Genomic DNA, 11,749 nt, shown 5'->3' on the forward strand with positions numbered 1-11,749 from the left:
GTACCTTTACAAAAATTAACAATATATTAGGCCATGCAAACATTACAGTTAGATGCAGAAATGCGTAAATATTAAATGCATCCTTTTCCAGATCCTGATACAATAAAATTTATATTTAATAAGGGACCATAGAAACACAGATTAAATATTAATTGGAGACTAAATAATGTTAAAGAATGAGTGGGTTAAAGAAGTCACAGAAATAATAAAATTTTATTTAAGAGAATGATAATAATGAAACAACATATGAAAACAAAATGATAATCAGAGGAAAATTTATATCTCTAAATGCTTACATCAATAAAATAAAGAACAGAACAATAAATGGGGTATGCAATTAGAAAAACTAGAAAAATAACAAATTAAAAATCCACATTTAAATACCAATTGGAAATCCTAACAAGTAAAGGAGAGATTAATAAAATTGAATGTTAAGAAAAACATTGAATTAATAAATAAAATTAGAAGTTGGTTTTATGGAAAAATAAAATATATAAATCTTTGGTTAATATGATCAAAAAAAGAGAGAAGAAAACCAAATCACTGGAATCAAAAATGAAAAGGGTGAATATATCACTAATGAAGATGACATCAGAGCAATTATTGGGAGTTATATTGCCCAATTATACACCAATAAATTTAACAATTTTACTGAAAGGTGGGGCCACATGTTCTTTAGTACAGTCATTCTTCATGTCTTTTGAGGCCTGCCACTATTGCAATAATAATAGCTAAGATTTATATAGTGCTTACTATCAATTATTACCTTATTTGATCCTCATAACAACCCTGAAAGGTATGTGTTATTATTATGCCCACATTACAGATGAGGAAATAGAGGCGAACAGGTTGCATAAGGTCACACAGCTAATAAGTATATAAGGCCAGATTTGAACCCAGGTCTTCCTCACTCCAGGCTGGGTACTCTATCCATTGTATCACCTAGTTGCCTCAGGGCATTACAAGGAGGAAGTTGGAGTTCCCCATGTTAGTTAGGCAATGACTAGAACAAACTGATTGAAGTATACACTTCTTATGCTCAAAGTTTTAGTTCATGGGATTTTTCCTGTGGATATTGACTCATTGCTTTATAGTTCAATCTTCTCTGTACCCATATAGGAATAGAGTCAATTAATTTAGAACCCATAAAATCATTGGGAACAGATTCTTAGGCTCTTTTTAAGTGATATGTCATTCTCTTTTGAAGCTCTCTCAAATCCTGAATTGAGTGGGAGCTCAGCCATTGCTTCCTTACTCAAAGGGTACTATGTTTTACTCCAACTGCAGTGTCCTTCAACTATGGAGACATCTTAGCACAATTTCTCCAACAGAGATATAACATGATAGACTAGAAGCAAGGAAACTAACTAAATTCATGGAGTCTGCCTGGGACAGTATTGCAGTATTCCAGGCATTCAGTGAAAAGAAAAAAATCAATGAATTGAGAATGCAACTAAAAATACTAGAAAACCTACACATTAAAAAAAAACCCAATTAAAAAACAAAATGGAAATCCTTAAAATTAAAGATTAACCAAATTTAAACAGAACTTAAATTACTAAATAAAACTAGAAACTGATTTAAAAGAATGAACCATTAGCTAATTTGATTAAAAAGAAGAAAAATAAAAACTGAATTATCAGTATTAAAAGTGAAAAAGGAAAATGTGCAATAAAGGATATCATTAAAAACTATTTTAATCAGCTATATGTGAATTAAACCAACAATTTAAATAAATGAATATTTATAAAAATATAAAATACTCAAATTAATGGAACAGAAATAGAAAACTTTAAAAATCCAATTTCAGATGAAGAAATGAACAAATCATAAATGAACTCTCAAAGAAAAAACTCAAGAACCAGATGGAATTACAAGCAAATTTCACCAAATATTCAAAGAGCAATGCATTCTTACATGAACATGAACAATGCATACTACAGGAACTTTTTGCAAAATAGCAAAAGAAGGAATCTTGCCAAATTCATACTATGACGAAGATATGGTTGTGGCACATAAACCAGGAATACTTAAAAGAGGAAAATAAAACTTTAGGACAATATCTCCTATGAACAATGATGCGACAATTTATAAAATATCTCTTGGCTTGCTTATTGAATAATTGATTGGAAATAAACTAGAACTCTTTCCAATAAAATCAGGGATTAAACAACAGTGTCCATCGTCACCATTTTGATCTGACATAGTACTAGAAATGCTAGCTATGGTAATAAAAAAATTAAAGAAATAAGCATGTGTAAAGAAGAAACAAAATTATCACTTTTTGCCAATTATATGATGGCATATTCAAAGGTGCCTAAAGAACCAATTAAACATTAATTGAAACAGTTAATAACTTGGGCATTCTGAGGAGTCTACCTACCAATACACATCTAAGAACTATATACACACAAGTATAAACTACTGTTTATAGATCCTGATCTATGTCTTGCTACTGGACCCAGCTGGCTCTGGAGGAGAAAGTGAGGCTGGTGACTTTGCACAGCCCTCCCTCACTTGAATCCAATTCACTTGCAAGTCATGGTATCACCTCCTTGATGTCATGGTCCTCTTCAAGAACAAAAGACAAACAAAATAACTATTTATAGAAATAAACACAGAACTAAATAACTGGAGAAATATTCACTTCTCATGGGTAAGATGAGTCAATACAATGAAAAATGACAATACTACATAAAAATAACTTAATTAATGCGATACCAATCAAACTACCAAAGCATTATTTTATAGAAATAGAAAAAATAATAAAATATTTATGCAGATAAAAAAGGTCAAGAATCTCAAGAGAAACAAGGAAAAGGGAGGAATTAAGGAGTCTAGCAGTCCCAGATCTCAAACTATACTACAAAAGAAGTAATTCTCAAAATGATTTGTTGTCGGTTAAACAACAGAGAGATTGATAGCTGAAATATATTAGCTGCACAACATAACAGAAGCAAATCCACCTAGCACCTTAGTATTAAATAAACAGAAAGACCAGCTACTGAAATAAGGTTCACTATTTTATAAAAACTGCTAGGAAAATTGGACAATATGCCTTATACTAAACTAGTCTCCACATGGAAACATTACCTAAATAAAAGATCACATCATAAATAAATTAAAGGAACATATAAGAAATTACTTATCAGATCTCTTGATAGAAAAAAGTTCAAGACCAAACAAGAGAGGAAAAACTTAGAAGATAAGATGGTTAATTTTGATTGCACAGGATTTTAGTTTTTGCATAAACAAATTAAAGTTAATATTCAAAGGGAAATGACTGGGGGAATTTTTTTTTTTTTTTGCAGCAAGTTTTCCTGATAAAGTTTTTTTTTCAAGATATGAAGGGTATTCCAAAAGTCTTAGTGTAGTTTTAAATTAAAATATAAGTCTTCTGTTTGGCTTCTTAAAGGCCTTTTTCGTAGCCTGGCTCCTTTCTTCCTTTCTAGTCTTCTTAAATCTGTGATTCCAAATTATCATCCCACCTCATCAACGTATCCTACACACTAACCTCTCTATGATTTAAAAACCATATCATTTCCTGCATGTTTTTTTTCTTCTGTATGTTTGATATGGTCCAACCCTTTGCCTCATTTACTGTCATCTTTAATACCATTTAGATTTACTTATATATCACATCAGAGATTGATGTATCAGAGTCCAAATGTGTTGTTCTCATTATCACTAATGATAAAAAGAACTTGTTACAGAAATGCTGACAGATTTGTTCCATTTGTCATCAGTTTATTTTCATCCAAGTAATGTGTGCTCTTGGGGCATAGAAATGTTCCAGGGATGATCTGACTTCATTTGGTTTCAAACCAAGCTTTCAGCAATCTTGTTTTCTCTTGTACCACTTGTCAAGGTTTTGTTTTTGGTTTTGTTTTTGCTGTTTTGGGGAGTTTTTTGGCTTTGGGCGGGGGAATAACTTTATGCAAATAAGTTCTACATTCCACAATCTTGTTGCCCATTGGTATAATGTGCCTCTTTGTGGTAGGAGATCAAATACTATCTAATTAGTCTAGAAATCATGGACTTCTCAAGCAACTAAACATCAGTGTCATGAGGAGTAGAGCAGAGAAGAGGGGAAAGAATAAATATTCAGATAGCACCTGCTTCATACCAGGCACTGTGCTAAGCACTTTACAAATTGTATTTCATTTTATCAAGAAAGAAATCCAATATCTTTCTTTTCAAAATGTTCATAACTATTATATTTATTATTAATAACTATTATATTTATATTAAACTGATTACTGTTTCCATTATAGATACATTTATACACTATAGTTTGACATCAATTTTGTTTTATTTTTTATCTTTTTCATGTTTATTTGGCAGCTTTTTTTCCCCTTCACATTAGCTTCAGAGATTACAGGTGAAGTATGGCTACTAGTGGTAAAGGCAGGTAGGTGGTGCAGTGGAGAGAACGCTAACACTTGGAGTCAGGAAGGCCTGAGTTCAAATCCCATCTCAGCTATTTATTAGCTGTGTGATCCTGGGCAAATAACCTCTGTCTGCCTCAGTTTTCTCATCTGGAAAATGGGGGTAATGATAATAATACTGCCTCCTAGGACCGTCCTAAAGATAAAATGAGCTAATATTTGGAAAGTGCTTGACAGATATTAAAAAGCTGCATAAATGCTGGTTATTAATATTGCATGGAAAGAGTGCTGGATTTGGAATCAGGAAGCATTAGTTCCAGTTCTGGCTCTCTTACTATTTATTTGACCTTGGGCAAATCACCTAAAATTCCTCAGCTTCAGTTTTCTCATCTGCAGAATGAGGTCGTTCAACCAGAGGACCTCTAGGGACTCTTCCAGAGTGAATCTATGATCCTGAAATTTGGATAGCAACATGCCTATGAGAAAGACAAATATAGGGAGCTAGATAGCATGCTGGATAGACTGCTGGACTTGGAGTAAGGGAAAGTGGAATTCAAATCCTGTCACACAAATGGGCAAATCATGTAACCTGTCTCAGCCTCAGTTACTTCATCTGTAAATCGGGAACAGTAATAACACAAACTTGACTGAATTGTTTGAAGACCAAGTGAAATGTCAAGTATTTTGCAAACTTGAAAGTTTATATAAATGTTAACTACTTTAATAAAACTAGTAAATGAATCCAAACGTGTAGCAACTCATACCCAACGCATTTTGATGTCATCCTTTACTGCTTGTTTCCCAAAGAGTGAAGAAGGTGGAGTTCCAGGAACAATGAGTGAGGAACAGAGAATAAAGGAATCATTCTACAAGTCCAGTACACAAAAGTGAGCAATTCTTTTTTCTGTCATAGAATTTTTGTCATGTTTAAAAATATATGTTAGTGGAGAGGACACTGAACTTGGATCAGGAGTGCCTAAAATAATTCCTTAAAATTAAAATTGGGCAAATGGAAACTAATGATTTTATGAGATATCAAAAAATGATAAAACAAAATCAAAAGAATGAAAAAACAAAAGAAAATGTGAAATATCTCATTGGAAAAAAAAACTGACCTTGAAAATAGATTCAGGGGAGATGATTTAAAAATTATTGTAATACCTAAAAGCCATGATCAAAAAAGAGCTTAGACGTCATCTTTCAAGAAATTATCAAGGAAAACTGCCCTAATCTTCTAGAACCAGAAGGTAAAATAGAAATTGAAAGAATCCACCAATCACCTCCTGAAAGAGATCCCAAAATGAAAATTCCAAGGAATATTATAGTCAAATTCCAGAGCTCGCAGGACAAGGAGAAGTATTGCAAGCAGCCAGAAAGAAACAATTCAAATATCACAGAGTAGTAATAGTCATAATAACACAAGGTTTTTCAGTGTCCACAGTAAAGGATCAGAGTGCTTGGAATATAATATTCTAGAGGGTGAAAGAGCTAGGATTACAACTAAGAGTATAATCCTTCAGCAGAAAAAATAGATATTCAATGAAATAGAAGACTTCTAAGTATTCCTGATGAAAAGACCAGTGCTGAATAGAAATTTTGACTTTCAAATACAAAACTCAAGAGAAGCATAAAAAAGTAAGCAGGAAAGAGAAATCATAAAGGTTTCAATAAACTTAAACTGTTTACATTCCTTCATGGGAAAATGATACTTGTAATTCCTAAAACCTTTCTCATAATTAGGGTAGTAAGAAGGAATAGACAGAGGGCATGGGTTTGAGTTAAATGTGATGAGATGACTATTTAAAAAAAAATAAAATTAACAGTTAAGAAAGAGAAATGGACTGAGAGAAGAGGAAAGGAAGAGGTAGAACGGAGTAAATTATCTGACATAAAAGAAGTACAAAAGAGCTTTTACAGTGGAGGGGAAGATAGGGTAGAAGGAGAGGGGGGTGAGTGAACCTTCCTCTCATCAGAATTGGCTCAAAGAAGAATACAGACTCACTTGAGTATAGAAATCTATCTTACTGTATAGAAAAGTAGGAGGGGAAAGGGATAAGAGAAGGGGAGTGTGACAGAAAGGAGGGCAGATTGGAGTGGGTAAAAGACAAAACAAAATACTTTTGAGGATGGACCAGATAAAAGGAGAGAGAAAGTAGGATGAAGAGAGGGAAAAATAGGATGGAGGGAAATACACAGTTAGTAATCATAACTGTGGAAAAAAATTGTATAGCAAATTTTTCTGATAAAGACCTCATTTCTTAAATATATAGAAAACTGAATCAAATTTACAAAAATAAGAGTCATTCCTCAGTTGATAAAGTCAAAGGATGTAAACAGGCAATTTTCAGACAAAGTAATCAAAGCTAACTATAAACACATGAAAAAATTCTCTAAATCAATATTTCTTAAAGAAATGCAAATTAAAATAACTCTGAGCTACCCCTACATCTATCAAATTGGCTAATATGACAGGAGAGGAAAATAATAAATGTTGTAGGGGATATGGGAAAATTGAGACACTGATGCACTATTGAAGGAGTTGTGAACTGATTCAACCATTCTAGAGAGCAATTTGAAACTATGGCTAAAAGGCTACCCTTTAACTCAACAATACCACTACTACGTCTTTATACTAAAAAGATAAAAAACAAAAAGGAAAAGGACCTATATGTACAAAAATATTTATAGCAGCTCTTTTAATGATGGCAAAGAATTGGAAATTGAGGGAATATCAATCATTTGGGGAATGGTTGAACAAGTTGTTGTATATGATTGTGATGGAATACTCTTGTGCTGTAAGAAATGATGAGCAGGATGCTCTCAGAAAAACCTATAAAGATTTACATGAACTCATGCAAAGTGAAATGAGCAAAACCAGAAGATTATTGTACTCAGTAACAGCAATACTGTACAATGATGAACTATGAATGACTTACCTATTCTCAGCCATACAATAATCCAAAACAAAGTCTTATGATGAAAAATGCTATCCCATCTCCAGAGAAAGAACTGATGAAGTCTGATTGCAGGTCAAAGTATACTTTTTATTTATTTTTCTTGGGTTTTTTGGGAGGGGGGAATATCTGTGTTTTCTTTCACAACATAACTAACATGGAAATATGATGGCATCTAAGAGGGTAGTGTTCTCTTATCAGGGACCAGGAAAGCAATGGGGCAAAGGAAATTTTATGGTCTTATCCCCCCAGGAGACTTGGGTTTGGAGGGGACCCTGATAAGCAAGGAAAAGTGGTTTTGCTAAACCTAAAAGAGCTTTGCTTTATTATGCCCAATTCTATTACATGTGCTGAATCCAATTGTCAACCCTTGGATCAAAAATTATCCCTATTTTATCAATGACATAGAGCATATGAAGCAATTCCACTGGATCAGATATATCCACCAAAGCTTGACCCACCACTAACGACATTTGAAAAGAAGGCTGACCCCGTTGCACAGAGGTACATGCTGAAAAAATACGATGTGCCATCAATAAGTCAGGTCAGTGAATTTTTCTCAGCAAGTTTCTTAGTCTTGTTATTCATATGCAGCAAAAATAAGTGTGTCCAGGGCATAATAGCTCATCCATTTCCATGTTCACCCTGATCAAAGGAAATAGTAAATGAATTAAATGATTACTTACGTTAAAGGATGTGAAGCTAATACGTTTTATAAGCAGTGACCCAATTGTTCTAGAGCCCCATGCTAAAAGCATTTAGATGGTTTTTATTCAGTTTTTCACTTTTTGGAACATATTGTTTCTAACTCCGATTATTTATAATGATCTCACTGAGTTCCTGTGACTAAAGGCAAGTAAAAAAAGAGTTCTAGAATGACAAATGAGTCAAAACTGGTTTCAAACTGCATTTTACAATGCTCAAGTGAGTGCCCTGTATGGGTTTGATAATTCTCCAGTAAAATTTCATGTCAAGTTGTTTTTTTGGTGTTTCCTTTTTTGCCACTGAACTTGTGATTCTTTTGGCACTGAGAACAACAGGTGGAGAAACTCCCTCTATGAATGTAGACAACAACTCTTTGGTACTGTTTAATTTTATAGAATTGCTTGACACCCTAAAAGGTTTAGTGACTTCACCAGGGTCGCACATCTGGGTCATTGTCACTGTGAGACCAGATCTCTGCCCACTATGTTGTGCTGCTGCTTAAGTTAATATGACTTGATAGAACTACTCTTCACCCCTACCTCCACCCTTATAGAATAGAAGCTCCTTGATGGCCCAAACTACTTCATTTTTATGTCTCTAGCACCTAAAACAGTGCCCACACATAGTAGGAACTTAATGAACATTTGTCAAATTGAATTTATTTCATATACCTTAAAGACATAGCACTTCCTTGGAGCAGACCTGTATTCTTAGGGAAGCCTCATCAAGCCCTTTGGTTAGGATTATCCTGGGGTTGCCCCTTAAACTGCAGTTGCTTGTTGCAGATCTAATATTGTGACCATCCTAAGCAGGGTATGCACCCTAATTCAAGGAAATCCTACTATACCTCAGAGTACTGGACACAAACAAGCATTCTTTAAAATCTGTGCCATTAAAAAAAAAACAAAGAACTGTCCAAATTCTTTTGTTTTATAGAAATTTTATTGATTGAAATAACTGAAACAACAACTAGGACTCCAAATTATTTTTATAATGGCACAATTTTTGTTGTGATGTCATATATGTAGATTAAATCCAATTAACACTATTCACAAATTCTGCTCTAGAACCAGAGAATGAAAATAGGTCCGCTTTCTATCTTTGCATTGTTTAACTTATTGGTAAACAGACATTGTATCAGGGAAGTAATTGATGGATGCATGTAAGCCTGTTATCTTGACCAAAATATGTTTCTTTTTTACCCCTTTTTCCACCTTTGTTTCAGAACATTTTTTTATGAATTTCAAAAACCAAAAATTTTCTGATTCCTGATTTCTGATTAAATAAGGTCCACAATATGCCTTATCTCAATCACTTTGTCTAATTAGGAGCAAATAGAGGAGACAGAAGAAAAACACGACGTAAATAAATTAACCTAAACATTGTCACGCCAGACTAAGTCAAATAAGCTCAGGACATGGGAAATATTAGAAACACTTTTGAGAACCTTTCACTTGCATTATGGATTTTGATAAAATTGAAAACTTCACTATTTCTATTGTTTGCCAGAAACTCTTACTGTCAAATTGTGTTGCTTAAATATGTCAAAAATTGGAAAATGTAAGTGATTTATCAACTACTTTTTTCCCCCATTCATTCTGAGAATTGTTTTAGTTCGTCGGGGGCCTCTGGGACAGATTTCAAACAAGATCCTTCACATCACCAAAAAGACCGATTAATTAGTAAGTTTCACCTTTTTGTACTTGCTAGATTCAGCAATACTTTTTACTAATTACAGTCCGATTACCCATTCTATACATCAGATTATTGATAACTAATAACATTCATAATTAATAACAATAATACCTTTTTTCATTTATTCAGAGTTACTGGGAGACATATCACTAGTAGATAGAATTCTAGTAGTCATCTCCAAGAACTGGTTCTAGCACTTTCTGACTGCTTACCATGTACTTCAGTGGGAGCAATAATCAAGTCCATTCCCCTTCCCTTTTTAATTATTTTTGTAAGGCATCTTAACATAAAGCAGGGATTGAATTGAGGTATGATATTCCCAGAATTGAGCAACCAAGTCACTACCCCATTTCTTCCAGGAGTTCAACAAAAGGACCTCCTCTTTGCTATTGGTATCTTAATCTTTTCTCAATGGAAAACGTTAAGTACTAGCACCAATCACTTTTCGGTGGAGACAGGGGAGTTGGATAATGTAAGCAAGGAAAGAGTTCTTCTGTTTTGAGATGAAACCTTTAATCCATCCCACCCACCCTCCCCCACAAAAAAGCTTTTTTGACTTAGACCAATTATTTTTCTTCATTGTTTTTTTATACAGTATTTTATCATTTTTCCTTTAGAAGAGGTTTATCCTAGTTGTCTGGGAAAGGCTTTAGGGGAAAATAATTTTTCTTAATATTTTCAGTTTTACCAAAAATATGGCTTTAAATGTGCTTCCACAGTACCATTGAGAAACACATTATACATTATAATCTAGAAAAAATAGGGAGGGAAAAATATATAGCTTAAAGGAAACGTCCTCTAGCTGCCACTAAGCATTTAGAAAGAAAGAAAGAGGGAAAGAAAGAAAGAAATAATCATGCCAAAAACAAGCATCCATTAATGTGACAAGTATCCAACTGTCATCAGTTAGGACCAGGGAGAACTGATTTTACAACAGGAACTTGATATGAGTGAAGGGAATCTGCACGCACATTGTCAAGTGCCAGACATTCCATCCTTCCTTATTACTTTCTTGTCTATTTTGTTAACCCCTACCCTCTTCCCCTTCTCCTGACTACTCCCTCAGGTAAAGGTTGTTAACATTCAGTCAGAACTCAAGTTCACAGTTAAATAATTTTGATTAATTTGATAAATTAGTAAAAATCATAATAAAATTAATAACTATCAGAGATATATCATACAATACAATATTCTAGTCACTTCCAGGCTCCAATTCTCAGAGCAAAATTTCCCTTTCCCTTTGGAATCCACTTTTGTTCTCTTCATATCTATTATCTTTTCCCCAAAACCTTCCCCTCTTCCTAACATCCTTCTTGCTGTGGAGGGCACTACCATCCTCCCAGTCATCCAGGATGTCAAACTAGATGTCATCCTTGACTCTTCACTTTCAACCCCATATCTAATTAGCTGCCAAAACTTGCCCCTTCATGACATTTCTTACATATTGCCCCTTTTCTCCTCTGACACTGCCACCACTCTGGTGCAGTTTCTCATCACCTCATCCCTAGATATTGCAATAGCTTTCTGGTTGATCTGCCTATTGGAAGTTTCTCCCCATTCCTGCTGGTCTTCTGCTCAGCTGTCAAAATGATCTTCCAAGGATAAAATATAAAATTTTCTGTTTGGCTTTTAAAACCTTTTAGACCCTGGCCCCTTTTGACCTTTGGCATGTTCTACCTTACTCCCTTCCACATACTCTGCAATGTATCTCTTAGATGTTCCTTCCAAAAGGAATTCCAAATGGTCAAAAATTAATTATCACCTAGGGCTACCTAGCCCTCCTGTGCAGCTAGGTGATGCATTGGATTGCATACCAGGCCTGGAGTCAGGAAGACTTCCTGGGTTCAAATCTGGCCTTAGACACTTACTAGCTGTGTGTCCCTTGACAAGTCACTTAACCCTGTTTTCCTCAGTTCCTTATCTGTAAAATGAGCTGGAAAAGGAATCCCTGCCAAGAAAACCCCAAATGGAATCACAAAGAGTAGGACGTAACTGAAAAATAACTGA

The 11,749-nt window shown here is 34.2% G+C and overlaps 1 protein-coding gene across 1 annotated transcript in view; it reads left to right on the forward strand.

Moving 5' to 3' along the window:
• The window catches only part of SPATA48 (spermatogenesis associated 48), a 75,351-nt gene that overhangs the window by 27,950 nt on the left and 35,652 nt on the right, over positions 1-11,749 (forward strand). The window contains exons 3-5 of the mRNA XM_036739711.1: positions 5,196-5,275; positions 7,751-7,886; positions 9,662-9,729. Coding sequence (XP_036595606.1) covers positions 5,196-5,275; positions 7,751-7,886; positions 9,662-9,729 — 284 coding nt within the window. The remainder of the gene's footprint in view (positions 1-5,195; positions 5,276-7,750; positions 7,887-9,661; positions 9,730-11,749) is intronic.

Source organism: Trichosurus vulpecula, chromosome 9, assembly GCF_011100635.1.
Source record: "Trichosurus vulpecula isolate mTriVul1 chromosome 9, mTriVul1.pri, whole genome shotgun sequence".
Classification (NCBI taxonomy): Eukaryota; Metazoa; Chordata; class Mammalia; order Diprotodontia; family Phalangeridae; genus Trichosurus; species Trichosurus vulpecula.